We start from the raw sequence: 16,624 nt of genomic DNA on the forward strand, positions 1-16,624 counted from the left end.
ACTCCCATTGGCTTAAGTGGGAACTACTCACAAGTAAGTGTATTTAGAATTAAAAGAAGGGTCGCTTTTTTTCTTTTACAACAGTCAATTGACTACCCCCCGCCAGACCACCAAGGGCCCTTGCAGAATAATAAAATGTCCTGATTGAATTTGGTAGGCCCAAGTTTGGGAGATAATGATCACTGTACTATGCATCCAGGTGTTCAGCATTGCTCTACACAGGTTGACCTACACTTCCAATCAAACCGCGGCTACACTGCAACTGCCATGCTCTTTCGAGCCGACAAGAACCTATAATATCAACTCAACAATGCATGTTCTACAACTACGTCTACTGCTACCGGTTACAACTACGACAAGTGCATGCATTTAGTTCAGTCCCACAGATACATAACACTCTAAGAACAGGCAAGGGGAGATGTGAGATGTTTCACGAACAACAAGTGTTTTGTTTTATTAAGTAAGGGAAAGTAATTTTTTAAAAAACCAAAAGAGAGAAAGTGTACTAAAATAAACAAAAATAAATATATATTTTTAAAAAGAGAAAGAAAGAGAGAGAGAGAGACATTTTTCAAGAGTTGGATATGAGTCGTTTCTTAAACCGTTTCATCTGAACAAGCAAAAAAAACATGCAACCAGCTGCTACTAACAAGAAGCTGGACACAGAGAGAGGATTAATAGGTGTGGACAAACCTTCCTGCTGAGCGTGCTCAGAAGAGTGTTTGAGAGGAGTGCACGTCCCAGTGTAAGAGAGGCCGGAAAGAATGCCTCAGAGACACCCTCTCTCACAGCAGCCCCAACCAAGCAAGAGAGAAAACAACAAGAACATAACTGCTCACACTCACCATCAAGGTCAGTAGCTCATGTTATGAGATTGGTTATAGCTGGCAAGTATAAAGGACAGTAAGGAACTGGTGAACTCAGGATTTCAGAAGTAGGAGCAGGACTCTGGCCAAGGTGGAGGGGAGCAAGAAGGAACTCTGGGGGATCTTTCTGTTTGGGGGTTTTACCACTTTGTTCTTAGTGCAGTCACTCACAAGTGGTCAAGCAAGTAGACTTTGGTGCCTCCCCACGGCCAGGCAACAGAATCACTGGCCATCTCATTTTCCAGCCACGAGGGAAGAAACTAAAGCCACAGAACTATCTGGCTAATGCATTTTACTTGCCAAATTTTATATTCCTTTAAAAAACAAAGCAAAACCCCGGATTAACCCCGCTCCCCAACTTCACCTTTGTGAAACAAAGAAGCAAACAGCATTTTCAGGAAAGGGTGAAATCGGCTCAGTGTACTATTAACGGGGTAGAAGAACGGACATGGTGGTCTTCCACCACCTATCCAAATAAAGCATGTGAGGGGTGCTCCATGCAGGGGCCTGTATGCATGATGGCCCAATGCAGGAAGAACTGCATGAATCAGGGCACTGGATACACAGAGCTCCCCCAGGGGGGAGGAGAAGGGCACCCACCCACTCCATGGACTGCTGACGATGCTTGGTTGAGTGTCTGAACTGGGCGGGGGGGGGGGCACACTAAATACTGGCGCTTTAAGTATGCCAGAGGAAAAAATCACCTCCAACCATCAATATCTTTCCAGTAAGCTCTGCCCCAATGGCTCCCTTCCCTACAAGTGGATTTGGCCAACAGGCAAAGAGGTTTGTGCATCAAGCTGCCACCTCCATCAAACTGAATGGCGAAGCCTGCCCACGAAATCCATATATGCTTGGAATCGTAACAGAAATGTGGTATTGATAGTGAAACTTGTGCATTGGAAGAGTTTGTTACAAGATGCAGACCATCATGCCAATGTGACCCAGGTCCTGATTCATCAATAACATAATAAGAGGAAAGTGAAATGTTGTCAAGGTGGGTGTAAAGGCTTGGCTTATATGGAGGGTTGCAATGTCCTCAACAATTGCGTGGTTTTAATAACGGTCTGGCTAACGTTTGGCACATGGGCACTGCCCATGACGGTTACCAGGCAGAGCCTCTTTGGTGATAGTCCCACAGCTGCAGAACTCCCTCCCAAAGGAGATACAATGCCATTCAGAGAGGCGGTGGTCAATACATTCTTTTTCCTGCCAAAGTTTTAGTTCGTGTTGTGGCCTGCTGGGAGGCTGGTTTCATTTGCTTTCTCTTGGCTTCTCTCAATGCTCTCCAGTTGTAATTACAGAAGTGCTTTCACTGTTGTAACCTGCCTTGGGGGACCTTTCAGGGCTGAAAGGAGGTACATAAATGTTTCTATAAATATGAACGAAGAAACATACAGCCCCAACTCCCAGGCTAATATCGCCCTGTGATCCTCGGATGAAAGGTAGTATAGCAATTTAGTAAAGAAAAAATAAAAATAAAATAAATGTTTCCCCACCAAAATTAAAAGCATAGGCCCTTGCTCCCGGGAGGGGTCATCTGCCTGTGGATTGTAATTGGTAGAATAGCCTTACGGGAAGCACAAGAGGCCAGAGTGGGGAGTAAGGACAGAATTCTCTACATCCAACAGCCAGCCTTATGAAGTGTGGTTTAAAGAGCCATGAACACACAAATTCTTATGTTATGAACCACCTAAGAGTATAGGGTAGTATACTATTTTAATAAATAATAATTGTGTGTACGGCAGTGCTGCAATCACAGGGCCCAACTACAAACTTCTGCAGGGGTGCAGGCCTCGCCCCCCCCAATCTGTTCAGCAGTGAGAGATCAATAAATATACACTGAACTGATGTCTTGTGGTTTAGACATTTAACATTCATACATCTTAAGACACAGGTGTGTCTTCGCTTTAGTAGTCATTTAAGTCATCTTGCAAGTGTGATATTGCTCTAATCATCAAAATATTGAAGCCAATTACTTCCATTTGTCATTCCCCCTCTATAATGAATCAGGGCTGAGTGCCATTAACATGAAGCTGACTCCATTGCTCTTAAATACACTTCACTATCAATGCTATTCCCTTTGATGGAAATGGCTGCAAATGGAATGCTGTCCCTGAGCCGAAGAGACTTCTTTGTCAATGGAAACCACTTCTGCACATCAACAAACAGTTTCCTTGAGGGAGCACTAGGGTAGATCTGCAAGTGCAGAGATTTTTTTTCAAAAACACACAAGAAATATATACAGGGCACCATACTGCTCTTTAAACTTGCCATATATGTTGGTGTTAATTTCAGGGTTAGAATTTTCTTTTTTTTTTCTTTTTTTTGGTATCACAAAGTTAATCTGTTCTTTAAAAAAGAAAAAAAAATCCAAAAAAAATGAAAACAAAAACAAAAAAAACAACCAAATGATATCAAGCAGAGAAATTGGCTGACACTCAGTTCAGCTGTGATGGGACACTCTGATTAAAACAGGACAACAGTGAAGATCAGACTTAATCTGGCAGAACCCTTGTCCTTTCTGTGGGAAAACTGATCATCTCTATTTAAAATTAAACTGGAACCAAATGGGCCCAAAGTGCAGGTAAGGGATGAGGGAATCTGTCCATTCTTCCTCAAATAATAAATGGAATCCTTTTCAGAAAAGGATTTTAAAAAGGAAAGGGGGGGGGGAAATCCCTTTGCTATCTTTGAGCAAACCAACCCTTGGACTTTCCCTACATACAACGATAAACTGCTACGGATGAATCCTTTGTAGCCCCGCAAGCAGTGCCAGTTTGCATGGAACGGAGTTCTCCAAACATCCCACTTTGGACCCTAAATAATTCAGTCCCCACCCCACCCCCGCCAAAGTCTATTGCGGTGTGTGTGTTGCTGCTTGACAGCACGTTCCCCACCTCTGGGACCTTTTGTTTTGTGTCAGTTTGAAGAGGCCTATAGCTAATGAGTGTAGAAATTTCCATGTCAAAGAACAAGCTTCATCATGAGAGAGCTGAATAAAAGTTACCTCCAAGTTGTTTGCTACATGTCTCAACGTGTACAATCTGGCTGGGGAATTTGAGCCCAATTGTGTTGTCTCCAATTGCCCCCACCGCCACCCCCAGTGCAACAACCCAGTTAATATTAGCAAGAACAAACGGCCGGATAAACGCACAAGACAGTACACAGAGATGAGCAAGCAAGATAGATTGGGGAGCAATAAAACCCACTGAAAGCAGCAGTCTACCCTTTGTCCTTGCTTTGTATTTAGGGTTCAGAATGGCTTCAGGCACAACCAAGGTATCAGCCAACAAGCAAATACAGCAAGAGAGAGGCACTGGTAAGTCTTAGCAGCCCACTCATGATTTCACTCAATTATGCCAAAGGGATAATTCACTTTCCCCTAAATTGGAATGCTAGGATATAATAGCGGCTTAACTACTTCCCCTAGCAGGAGGGGCACTGGAGAACAGAGTGGATGGAAGTGGAGCTTTTTATAGGTGGGCAAACATTTCTCAAGAAACTGGAGCCAGAGTTTGCAGCAGGTAACAAAAGATGGAACAATATTCATGCTCAAAGAGCAAAAAGTATTTTTAAAGGTGTCTGCAAAAGGTTATACCCTTCAGAGAGCCATTCCATTGTACGCCAAGGTGGAACACCCCTGATTTAGGTTGCACTCCTAAAACTGCAACTGACTTCAAACTATGGTGCAATTTAGACATCATGCCATGTCGCCGTTTGTGCTAACCCTAGTTTAGAACCAAAACCTTGGTATGAGCTTCCAAACATACTAGCAGACCACAGTTTAGAACAGCTTGTCTGCTGTTATATTCTGCCACTCAGCTTCCATCAAATCACTCTCATCTCCCTTTTGGTACAGCTTCTGGAGGTCAAACAATGGCTATCAATATCACACCAAACCAGAGTTAGCACAAAATCCAGTTTGTAAATCAACTTCCCTCATTGTATCAGATTCTGGTTTGTTGGCCAATTGCAAACTATGGTTTTGTCAATTCAAACATCACACCAGAACCATGCTTAAGCACCCCAACCATATTTTAGTGAGATGTCTGAACTGCAAAGTAACTGGGGAGAACTATTTTTCTAGCATCCAGGTCCAGCTGACCAGACTTGCCACCTAAAAATGGCACGAGAGAAGGCAAGCTGCACTGCTCACCCTATTCTGTATAATACTAGACCTGTTCGCATTGGCCAGATCTGGAGTGCCACCATTTCAAAGGGCAGGGACACACACTATAGTTCCCTTTTCTCACAAGACAGATGAATAAACGGAACTTACTAAATAGCTGAATGCTAAGCTGATTTGTAGGAGGTTGATCATGGTACCCTCCATAGATCAAAGTTTGATAGAGCATTCCTAAACACCATAATTTGGAATCCTTGCTGATATTAATGGAAATGTGGTTTCTTGCTTTGGATTGGGCCACCACTGAGAGTAACTTACTCACTGCATTCGTCCCAAACATTAAAGTTGGAGATGCAGGTTGCTGCCCTAACAAGTTGAGGAATTAACAGGTGTGTGTATATGTGGGTGTGAGTGTGGTTGCGTTGTTAGCCCAGTGCAAACTGTGGAGAAATGAAAACTTTTGTTGTCCTTGACATTTTCATAAAAGGTCCAGTTGACAGCTCCCAGTAGGGTGGACTTTGTACTGGGTGGATCTGCAAAGACCATCTGGTCTTACAGCCTATGCTCTGCTCTGAGTCTTATGGGCTCTGCTTGTAGTATTTGGTTTTGTTTGGTGGGTATCCCCGCACCCCCAGATCACTGTGAGAAAAGTCAGAGAAAGGGATGGACAGGTGCAGCCACATAGAATACCGACAGAGCTTTTACCTGGCCCTGCATTCTGAAGGTATGCCATGTAGCCGCCTCTTCCACGGCCCCCCCTACCTGATCCTCTTGCTGCTGCCACTGCCGCTGCTACTGGTCCGTAGGCTGCTGCCGGAAAACCTGGCCATGGGGAAAAACAAGAAGGGGTAAGAGGAAAGGTGCAACGGACAGCCAGTGTTTACAACGGCCACAACAAAAGAGGCAGGTTAAGGGCGAGTATGAGCGGGAACAACTCTGTGTGTGTGTGTGTGTGTGTGTATGAGAGAGCATTGACTGCAGAGGAGTTTGGGTGGGTCTTAAGAGTGGAAGCGCTTTGATGCCATTCCCTTTCTCCTGCAAGGTAAAAGTGGCAGCTGCCCATGGAGAAATTCAGAGCAATTCAGCACAGTTGTGAATGGGCAGCCAGTGGTCCTGCCAAAGCAGAGACGGGAGCCTATATTCCTTCTTATTTTGTGCAAAAATTCAAAATCAACATGTGAGTGGATCTTCCACTGAAGCAACACAAAATGAAACTCCCGGGTCAAAGCAGAAGGCAGGCAGGCGGTGAGCCTTAGGTCCAGTGGTTTGGGCTGGAGGAGAAAAGTGCTTGAAGGGATGCGTGTGGCCGGGGGAGGAAGCAAGCTTCAACTCCTGCCAAGCCCTGCACTCTTTTGCAATGAACATCAAAGCCCCCACCAGGTCCAGCATCAATACACAGCACACACACTTTTTAAAAAGTATTTCTGGAACCCTGCTTAGTGAGGGACACCCTTTTAATCCTCCACAATGCTCTGAATGGAGGCTATGGAAGGGGCACTGTGGGAAACAAAAATGGAAGCTCCCCCAGACACAACTGCCTGGTACTCATCAGAGTGCTGCTGCTGTGTGTCGATGCCAACAGCTAAGGCTACAGGGAGGTCACTGATGTGGGAGGGAGCCCAAAAGGCCCATCATTGTTGAGGGTTCCTCTCATACCTAGAGCTGGCCCAGTGTCCTGCTTAGATGTGAATGAGGAAGACTCCTGAATATGGCTACCCTGAGATAGGTCCACTGAGACAGGGCAGGGCAGAAGGTTGTGAGGAAGGCAATTCTACAGGCCAAGAGTCTGGAAGAGCTGACAGTCAAGTCAAGGATCTGTAGAACAGCAGTTGGGGCTGCATGATAGGGACCAGCCACCATTGAGGAGGAGCTTCTCAAAAGCAGTAAGGAGCTGGTAATCAAAGATGCCCCGGGCTGCAGGGACAAGGAGATGCTGGGAGGGTTTTCTGCCCTTTGTCAAATTTTGTCCAGGGATGCTGGTGCAGTTCTCTGAGCTTGGGTTCAGAAACAAGCTCAAATGAGGGGCGAGCTTTTAAAAGCCCTCAATTTCCCCCCTGACTTTAATCAGAATGTGAACTCGCTTCTCTCCTGCCTATTCCTGCCAGCCATCTCAGAACACACTCTCCTCCCTTCCCTACCACTGACAGGGGTGGATCTCAGTAATACAATGCCTTGGGCGAGGCCAAAATTTGACACTGAACTTGTGCCGCCTTCCCAAAATCTGGTAGGTGAGGTGCCGGGCTTTGGGAAGGAGGCATGAGGATTCTGGCAGGGTCCCAGAGTCCTCCTGTGTCCTTCCCAAAGCTGGGCAAGCACTTACTAGGCTTTGGAAAGGAGGCTGGAAGGCACCCCCTCAGCTTGGCGCCCTGTGTGGGGGAACCGGTCGTGCTGCCCTAAATCCACTTCGGCCACTGAAGCTGTAGCAGCGGCAGCAGCAGCAAAAGTTGCAAGTACATGGAGCGAAGAGAAGAGAGGTTTTCACCCTCTCTCATTACTTCTGTCATCCAGTCGGAGCAGAGGACACCATAGGAGATGTAGTTGCCTTGCCCCCACAGAATCCATATACCCACCCATATTTGATCTTAAATGAGGGCAGTGGCTCTTCAGAGAACTACATCTGTCACAGTTCCCCATGGGCTGGTAGGTTGTTAGCTAACATGTTGGTCTGCTTTCACTGTTGCTACCATTACTTCAAAATTAAGATCATGAAACGTGTGGGGGAGCGTGTGGGGAGACCTTTAAAGGAAGGAGAAGGCAGAAAGGCCAATAATTTCTCTGAGCCCTCGGAGTGGCTCAGAAAAATCACCCAAGTTCCTTCCATTTTTTCCCAAAGAACTCAAGTAATTTCTGAGTTAATTTGAGGTGAGCTTTGGAGAACTCTAATTTGTATTGCCAAATTTGGTTGTGATGACAAAAGACAGGAGGCACTCTTGGCCAGTGATTACGCTGCTCATAGTTCCTCATTATGAAGACAACCATATGGAGGCCAGAGGCAAAGAAAATAAAAAGAGGATTCGGAAAGCAGAGGAAAAGATAAGAGAGAGAAAAAGAGATCCAAAGAACTCAGCCAACTACAAGCCTGCTAGCTCTAGTTCTATCACCGTAGCTACATGTATTGCTAACAGGGAAAAACTGAACAGAAGTGAGAGGCTAAAGTGTCTCTAAACTACTGCAAAATATGAATTAAGAGAGACATACTTGCATTTAAATATGGTAATAGGGCTGTTGGAGGAAAAAAACATTCCAGGTAAATAAATGCAGCTGTCCTCGAAGCCCGTCCCCCATACACAAAACATTTGCTCAAAGAAAAGCTAGGTCCCATTCTCATTAAATGCAGAGGTTAATTGGCATGCTCTTCAATTGTGGTGCTGAAGTGGTTATCAAGGTTGCAGTGGCTGGGCAGGAAAGAAAAGAGAAACTGCTTGCAGAGACTAGACCCAACAAGTGCAGAAACTAATTCATTTTCAGTATGTCCACACCTGGCTGCCATGTCAGCTGGGATGGGCATGCGGGTCACCTATCAAGTATACCTGCTTCCACCTATCAAGTACACCAGCTTCCAGAGGCTGCCACACCCCAGATCTAGCGATCATGTTTTCTTATGACACTTGTGTACAACATCAGGCTGAACAATAGAGGGATACGATGGGTGTCAGCAACAGCAGGAATGGAAGAGGAAGGAAGTTTGTCTGGATGTTTGCTACTGAAAGGCAAAGATGTGTAACAATTTAACAGATTACTTTCTGGACCGAACAACTGGAAGCTAAAGGAAGTTTTCCCTTGTCCCTTCCAACAAATCCTTGGCCAGTCATAGCACCAGCCCCTCAGCTTGCCTATACAACAGCTCTGCTTCCTGGTTGCCATGATGCCATTTTGGGGTCGTGTAGTGCAGCCAAAGGTAGATTGGGGTGGGTGGGGGTGGGAGCCTTGATTATTTTTAACAGTGACTCAGATTCTCTGCTCCTCATAGACCTCTGCCTGAGACATTTCATCACCCAAGAGGAGGCACAACACATCCCAAGACTCCTCTATGATACCAGCCTTGGAGTAAACCTTTCAGATTGCATTTATAATAGACTTCTTACTTTTTTTGAATGTTTTCCTCTGAGGATCTGAGAGCAGCAGACATGGGTCTTCCTCTGCTCCCAATACACCTTTCACTTATACCCTGTGAGGTAGGTTAGTCTAAGATATGGAAACTCTGCCTGAAGTCACTTAGTAAAGTTCATGGTGATTTGAACCCAGGCCTCACTTGTCTATCTATTGCCCTATCCTTGCCTTTACACACTGCTTTGTACACACTTGCACACCTAAGAATACAGCTGCTCCAAACGTGTTGCACACTTCCTTGTGCAGTTCTTACGAGACAAACTGTTTTTATGAATGTAGATAGCACCCACTTCACTACAGAACGCTTCTTTCAATTATTATTTCCTAGTGTGATGCCATCACCTGCAACTTGCAACTCCAAGGAGTTCAAATCTTGAGGTGTAGTGAATGGGTACTGCCCATAGCAGCTGTATCTGCACTCCCACCAAATAATTAAGCTTTAGATACTCTCCAAATAAGCAGTGTAGCTGTTGGTATTTGTGGCACTCTGAAACCATCATCAAAGCTTAATATGAAATATGGTGCTAGCCTTCCAAAATCATGGAGTGCTTGGCTGGATAGCGCATTTATTAAATCCTGCCTAAGAACCAGGAAAGCATCGTGCTTTTAATAGAATGGCAAGGCACAATATGGCACATAATATGTAATATGAAGGTTCTTCCAGATATTTCGGATCACAACTCCTCTCATCCTGTGAGCTGCCCGGCTCCGTTCAAGGTGTACTAGGGTACAAAGCTCTAAATAACCTGGGACCAAAGTACCATCCATTTCAAAATTTCCAAGGGGGGGGGGAGGTCCTGCTTGTGGTCTCATCAATAGGAATAGCATGAGGGACAGGACACAAGATAAGGCACTCTTAGTGGAGGCACCCCAGCTATGGATCACACTAAGGCGTTTTCTGCATTCAGAAACACATAGAAGACTTTCATTATAATTGTCAATGTTAATCCAGGTTTTTGGCTAATAGCTTTATGGAGTTTTTATACCACAGTTTGCAAGACATTAAAGGTTATTCTTGTGAACCGCCCTGGGTTCACCTTGGGAAGAAAGGAAGGGCTATACATTTGAAACCGTATATAAATCCCTGGCCATTGGGCCATGCTGGGTAGAGTTGATGGGAGTTATAGCACCATGTTGCTCCTCTTGCAGCACAGGCTGGAAGAATATAAATCAAAGATATAGTTCGGAGATCAGGCTTGAGGGTGGTAGTCAAATGTTTTCCCAAGTCTGGCTTCTTGCCTTTACTTGGGGGAGGAAAGAAACCCTGTGGGCCCCTTTCACCTTTCAATAAAATTAAGAATGTTACGACTGGAGTCATCAGGAAAGGCTGGGGCCTACAGCAAGAAAGGACACAATTTGGTTTGAGCTACATTCCCTTCCCTAACCCAATGGATCCAGGGGCACAGGCTGCCATACAAGGGCGTGTTGAATTTTTCAACTTTCAAATTCCATTTGGTAAGTAAAATGTGTGTAAAATTGTATAGAAATCATTAAAAATGATTGTAAAGTACTTGCAGTTAGATATGATGATGATTATTATTATTATTACTGAAAGCAGTTTATGTGCTTTGTTGACAAATGTAGACCTACCAAGCTAAATGTTATCCATTCACAAAAATAGTAACACCCAAGAACATATTTTCCTTACACCCAAGAACATATTTTAAAGACACCTCTGAAATTTGCAAAAATTAAGTTTTATCCCCAAAATGCCATGCCCTACAGCCATACCTCATCTTGAGCACATCCCTTTTATGAACCATGATGTTCTTCTCAAATCAATTCAAATGCTGCACTCAAAAACTCAGATGCTACTTTATTTTTCAATATGTCATTTGGACAATTGTGTAAAAAATTTGCCACAAACTCAAAAGCCACTATATTACACTCTATTGGACATAAGAAGGTTTTTTGGGGGGACACAATTTCCAAGCACTCAAAAAACAGCATCTTGTTTCTAGGAAAATATACCTCTGCCCCAGATACGACATGTGTAAATGTTGCTGCTGTCACTTCAAGGCTGGCCCTCAAAGGATGGGAAGCAGAGCCAGTACTGATCAAGAACTTCCCTCCTACAGATCCTGTGCTGTGCCAGCTTATTAAAGTTTGAAGGAGGACACCTGAGACTCCATTGCAACCTGGTGTGTTATCCAAAGGCCCAGACACTCCTGTCCCTGCTGAACAGATCTCTCAAGCTCCTTTGTCTGTGTTGCACTTCTAATTGCCTGGAGAAAAACAAGACGCCAGAGCCATTCAAAAGCACTAAAGTGGATTTAGGCATTCCAATTAGCGGATATTTTACAATTAATGTTTTGAATGGGCTCCAGCGCTGCCCAAGAAAGCCCCCAGGATTCCGATCAATTTCATGCTGCCTTTATTTGTCAGCGAGAGCTAAAGCCGGCATTTAGAGTTCAATTTTTCACAGATAATATTCTACCCCCCCATGCTTCCTGCATCAATAGGTTCCCTAACTACTTGAACAGCCATGTTGAGAAGGACACATCTGGTTTTGACGAAGAAGCCCTTAGGCCCCAATTTGGTGAGAGGCTCAGTTCAAGCAAGTGCTTTCTCCACAGCGCAAACAACATCATGAGGGGAAGGCAAGCAGTCTTTTGGACAGATTATTATTATTAACATTATTAATTCACTTCTGACCTCACATTTAATTTGACAGGTTTAAAAGAACCTGGAACAGCCTGGTGGTATGCTGTTGCTTTTCAAGAAAAACTGTAAATAAAATATCTTCTTTTGGACTATTAAATAAACATTATTAATTGACTCCCTGATTTAAACAAATGCTCAAGTATGTCACTGAAACCACTGAGACTGACTGTGCTGAACTTTGGCTGGGTGGTGTCTGGTGTTTCTTGAGCTGAAGGGGTTCTTACAGGTCATCTAATCTGATCTGCTGCAGAGGAAGGTGGTCAAGAGCTAGAGCTCTCCTCTAGGAAACCTCCAGTGAAGGAAAGCCCATCACCCCTTTAGGTGTGTTATGAGGTCACTTTTTTATCAGCTTGTTTGAGGGAGTGGCAATTTAATAATTCCATTCTTTTAAAAGCCCAACAAACAGGGGACTGAACAAAAGCACCAGAATGCTGGTTCTAAAAAGGCAAAACACCTGTATGGCATTAAAACTTACCTTGCCATTATGTTCCCCATCAGGGATTAAATGTGATGACAAAGGTTTCATTCAGACAGGCTTGGGCTTCAGGAGGAAAAATGGAAAGAGCAAATCATTTTTACGCGTGCCCAATTTAAGTGCCAAGTCTGTGGCTTAGTTCGGATTGCCCTTTAGTGACCAATAGGCTTGAAGGGAATTAAGCAAAGTGGAATGTGATGTACTGAATTCACAGCCTAAGGCCTTTCATAGGTGCCACATGAAAAGAAACCAGAAGAGACAATGCTCAGGAAAGTGTTCTAAAAGTTCATCTAAAGGAAGATGCACAAGGATGAGGAAAGCACCAACTGTATCATTGATTTTATCCTTTTAAAAAGCACTTCCCCTCCCTTTGCAGAATACGTAGTCTTCAAAATACAAGTCTGTGGTTAGGTTCGTACAATACCTAGGTCAAAATATTGTAAAGCCAAGAATTCAACAACTGTCTTCAGGTTGAACAGAGAGAAATAAAGCAAAAGGAAATTTTGATAACCTTCCCCCCCCCCCAAACATAGTTTCCAATCCCTTTGATCAGCCTGGAAAAAGAGTTAAGAGGCTCCCAGCTGTTCCTGCAAATAGAGACTCTCTTTCATGATTCCTTTAACTGGGCCAGGCTGAGGCTACGTTCGGAAAAGGCAAAAGCAGGAAATGTCTGGGGTGTAATATTATTATGAGCAATTTACTTTAAAAACTTGTATATTGATTTACAATCCTTGGGTGAACATGAAATACCACTGCTGGTTTCTTTCTCCCCCCGATCAGTAATCCACACAGCTCCAGAAGAGCTGTAAATTTTTGCGGATGTAATATTAAAACTGCCATTGCAAGAGTTATAACTAATAACTATGGCGTGTGATGCATGCACTCCTCACAGAAGTTACCCATGTAACACAAGGACTGTGGCTATGCTTTAACACACAGAACCCTTGCCTCTTCCATCCCAACTATCATCTACAGGGATAGGTAGCTGTTCACACAGTACAGAAGGGAAACAAAGGTCAGGAAGGCATGAATTTGATCAAAACTCTCCAGAGAATTCATAGTTGAGCTACAATTCAAAATCTGATTTTCTCAGGTTTGACTATAAATAAACAAATGAAATCCTCCTCATTGGATCATGGTGCCTCTAAAGCAGGACTAGGTGTACTCCAGATGTTTTGGACTACAAATCCCATGAGCCTGTGCCAACAAGGCTGTGCTCGCTGGGGGTGATGGGCACCAGGAGGGGGAAAGTGAAACTAGAGAGTCAGAGGATGCCTGCAAGGTCTGCATTTTGGCAATCAATGAATACTCAAGCCTGAACCCAGTCAAAAATAGCTTGCGGAGGGTGAGCCAGTTCTTTATCCAGCCCCTGGGCTGAAAAGGGGTTTCTCACCCATTTTAAAGTTCAAACCCAGCACCTTCCACTAAGCCAAGAAGCCAACTATAAGTTAATGAACTTGTTTCAAAACTGGCGTAATGCAATCTCCGGGGCCTTCCCCAGTCAACATGGGGAGCTAAATACTGAACTAGTTTGGAGATTTGATAAGTCTTCAAGGGTAGCCCCACACTGAGAATGCTGCAAATCCAATCTGGACGTCACCAAAGCATGAATTACCATGGCTCTAGGTCAATCCTCTCTGGGAAAGAGCTCAATATTGGTCCAGGTCACTACTGGGGCATCTGGCATAAGAACATGGCTGACACTGAGTCAGACCATTGCGTCCACCCAAGTCACTATTTTTGACACTGACTGGCAGCAGCTCTCCAGGACTACAGCGGGGTTTCTCCCAGTCTTCCCTGGGGTTTGAACCTGGGACCTTTTGCACACAAAGCAGATATTCCTACCTGTGAGCTTATGCTCCTTCATCAAAGAGCATTGCCAAACCCAAATCACAGATAAGCTGGAAACCAGTCTTTAGGGCAAGCTTTCCAAACTGTGCGTCGTGACACATTAGTGTGCCGGTTGCTTTGTATAGGCCTCTTGTGTGAACGCTCCCCACGCTCCTCCCGGGGCTGGAAAGGGGTTAGGGTAACCTCCAGTTTGCTAGTAAAACTGAATCATTATGTTGCAAAATGATGCATATCTAAAAAAGCATGTCACCAACATGAAAAGTTTGGAAGCTCTGCTTTAGGGGAAGTACAACCCTGTCCAATAAAGGTACATATCTCTAGCATCGGCCCAGCTAACAATACATGTGTCTTTTCAAATTTTGCTCACACTCATCTAATTCACGGCTGACTTAAGCCCCCTATTTAGAATTCACACTGTATTCCCAGGGTCAGATGAAAGGGAGAGTTAGAATTGGGTATGACTGATCTACAGATGACGCCGCACTCCAGACATTGCACGTCTGGATGATCTCATCCAGCCATTTCATGAAATGTTAAATACCATGAGTGACACGATGGAACTTCTCGTTGCGTTCTGCAGCTGTATGTCACAGATGCAGCCCATGGCAAATCTCACTTTGGTCACAACCCAAAAAAGGATGCTGTCAGCGCAAATCTTCCTAGTGCCCTGGTGAGTATTTGTTCCATTTCCCATTGAAACAAAAGTACACAAAGCCAGGAATGTTTTACAGAGATTATTAAAAGCACAACAGAGATGTCCATCGTTGCATCAAGAGAGACAGAATTCTACTAAAAAGTTCGGGGGTGGGGGAGGAAGAGGTGGTTTAAAAAACTTTTAAGTGTAATGAACTTGCCTGGGTAACTGGGTTTGATTGAAGATCCCACGGTAAGCACTAAAAATCCATAGAATCAAATATAGGCATTACTGGGCAGCACAGCAAGCTATAAACTAATTTAAGAAAAATTGCACGACCTCAAAATTTAATCCATTTCCCCCTCTCTTTCTCTCTCCAAAGAAATAGTTTAACCCTGTGCTTTAAAATGCCAAATAGAGGTATACAAACAGGGCAGGCTCTCCTGGGTGCTTCTGATGGATTAATCCTATTAACATTTTTAACATCTGCCCAAGAGTGCTTTATTTTGACAGCCACGTTAAGTGTTTCCCTTTGTCTTTAAACGCTGCTCTAGATCAAGCTTATTAAAATATATTTCACCGGGTCAGGAAATTAGTGCATTTTGGGCTCAGTAGTGGCACGCATAATGAGGTCATCATTAGAGAGGCTACTCTGGTATTCCAGGCACAGGGGCTGACAAGAACAGAGGCCTCAAAAGAAGGGAGTGTGCAAGCAAGAATCCCCTGGGGTCTGGTTGGGTTGGGGGGTTTTCTTCCCAGCCTCCACATCCTTTTCTCTTACCCTCTCACCCTCTCACTAGTAGGTGGCCCATGGGGACTGAAAAGCAGTTGCCCAGGTTTTCCCGATTTGATGGAGAAAACAATTGGGAAGCATGTGGAGGTTCAGACTATGAAGAACTGTAGCCAAAAACGTGAAAATTCCTAACGGATGGGGAAATCAATGCACAACAGCCAGAGCATAAATAGTACAGGTAGCCTAAATATTATTTAACATTGTTTTGTGGTGAACAGCTGGATAGAAAAGTTATCTGCTGCTGCCATTAACATTACTAGCCCACTGGCTCGCAGTTGCCTATGTCAGATATTTGCAGCCTAAAACCACCACCACCACACATTTTGGGCCATTTCCCTGACCAGCTTTTCATGGTTCCCCATAAGAGGTTTCCACTTAGCAAAGGGTCACTGCCACTTTGCTGATAGATTTTGCCCAACTTGCAATGCTCACCAGGCAACAGCAAACACTCAGAGGCACCAAGATGCCTTGGAAGCAAAACAGGCTGGGCATGCGATTCATTTGACCCCAGTCCTCCAGCGGGACAACCCTCTTTCCACTCGCCATGCACCTGTGCTTCCATTTGTGTTGCTTGGCTTCTGTGAATCATAGTTCATGGAAAGTCTCCCAGCAGCTGCACCTCTGGGTTCCTCTAAGGGAACTGTGAGAAGAAATGAGGGGTGGACTTCCTGGCCCCATTTGGAATGGGCCAGATTAAGAAACAGAAATTTAGAAATAAATTCCAAAAATGTATATAAATGCATCCCTTTAAAATTCTGAGTCTGCTTCAGATTCAAAGGAGCCACACACCTGCTAATAGCCTCTACACCAGGCTTCCTCAAACTCGCCCCTCCAGATGTTTTGAGACTACAATTCCCATCATCCCTGACAACTGGTCCTGCTAGCTAGAGATCATGGGAGTTGTAGGCCAAAAACACCTGGAGGGATGAGTTTGAGGAAGCCTTCTCTATACTTTTGGGATGATAGCTGCAGCCCTTCCTTGTCTGGGCAACATTATGAAAGGGGGTACGAAGGAGGCAGCAAGGGCTTATGGGGAAAGGGACAAGATTTCCCAGTGCCTGGCATGCAGCCATTGGCAACATCCCACTTGCTAGAAGGAAAT

At 44.4% G+C, this 16,624-nt stretch overlaps 1 protein-coding gene across 43 annotated transcripts in view; it reads right to left on the bottom strand.

Annotated features, from left to right (window-relative positions):
* The window catches only part of MSI2 (musashi RNA binding protein 2), a 413,369-nt gene that overhangs the window by 41,427 nt on the left and 355,318 nt on the right, over positions 1–16,624 (bottom strand). For 10 of the 43 annotated variants that reach the window (XM_079955691.1, XM_079955695.1, XM_079955692.1 and 7 more), the window contains 3 exons: positions 14,950–14,988; positions 8,194–8,217; positions 5,701–5,817 (listed from right to left, as the gene is read on the bottom strand). The exons of 3 other annotated variants lie outside the window; for them this stretch is intronic. In XM_079955691.1, the coding sequence (XP_079811817.1) occupies positions 5,701–5,817; positions 8,194–8,217; positions 14,950–14,988 (180 nt within the window). Of the gene's footprint in view, positions 1–487; positions 506–693; positions 789–5,700; positions 5,818–8,193; positions 8,218–14,949; positions 14,989–16,624 lie in introns of all 43 variants that reach the window. 30 more of the 43 variants (XM_079955715.1, XM_079955702.1, XM_079955696.1 and 27 more) reach the window with 13 other exon arrangements.

This window comes from Podarcis cretensis (genome assembly GCF_951804945.1).
Source record: "Podarcis cretensis genome assembly, chromosome: 15".
Classification (NCBI taxonomy): Eukaryota; Metazoa; Chordata; class Lepidosauria; order Squamata; family Lacertidae; genus Podarcis; species Podarcis cretensis.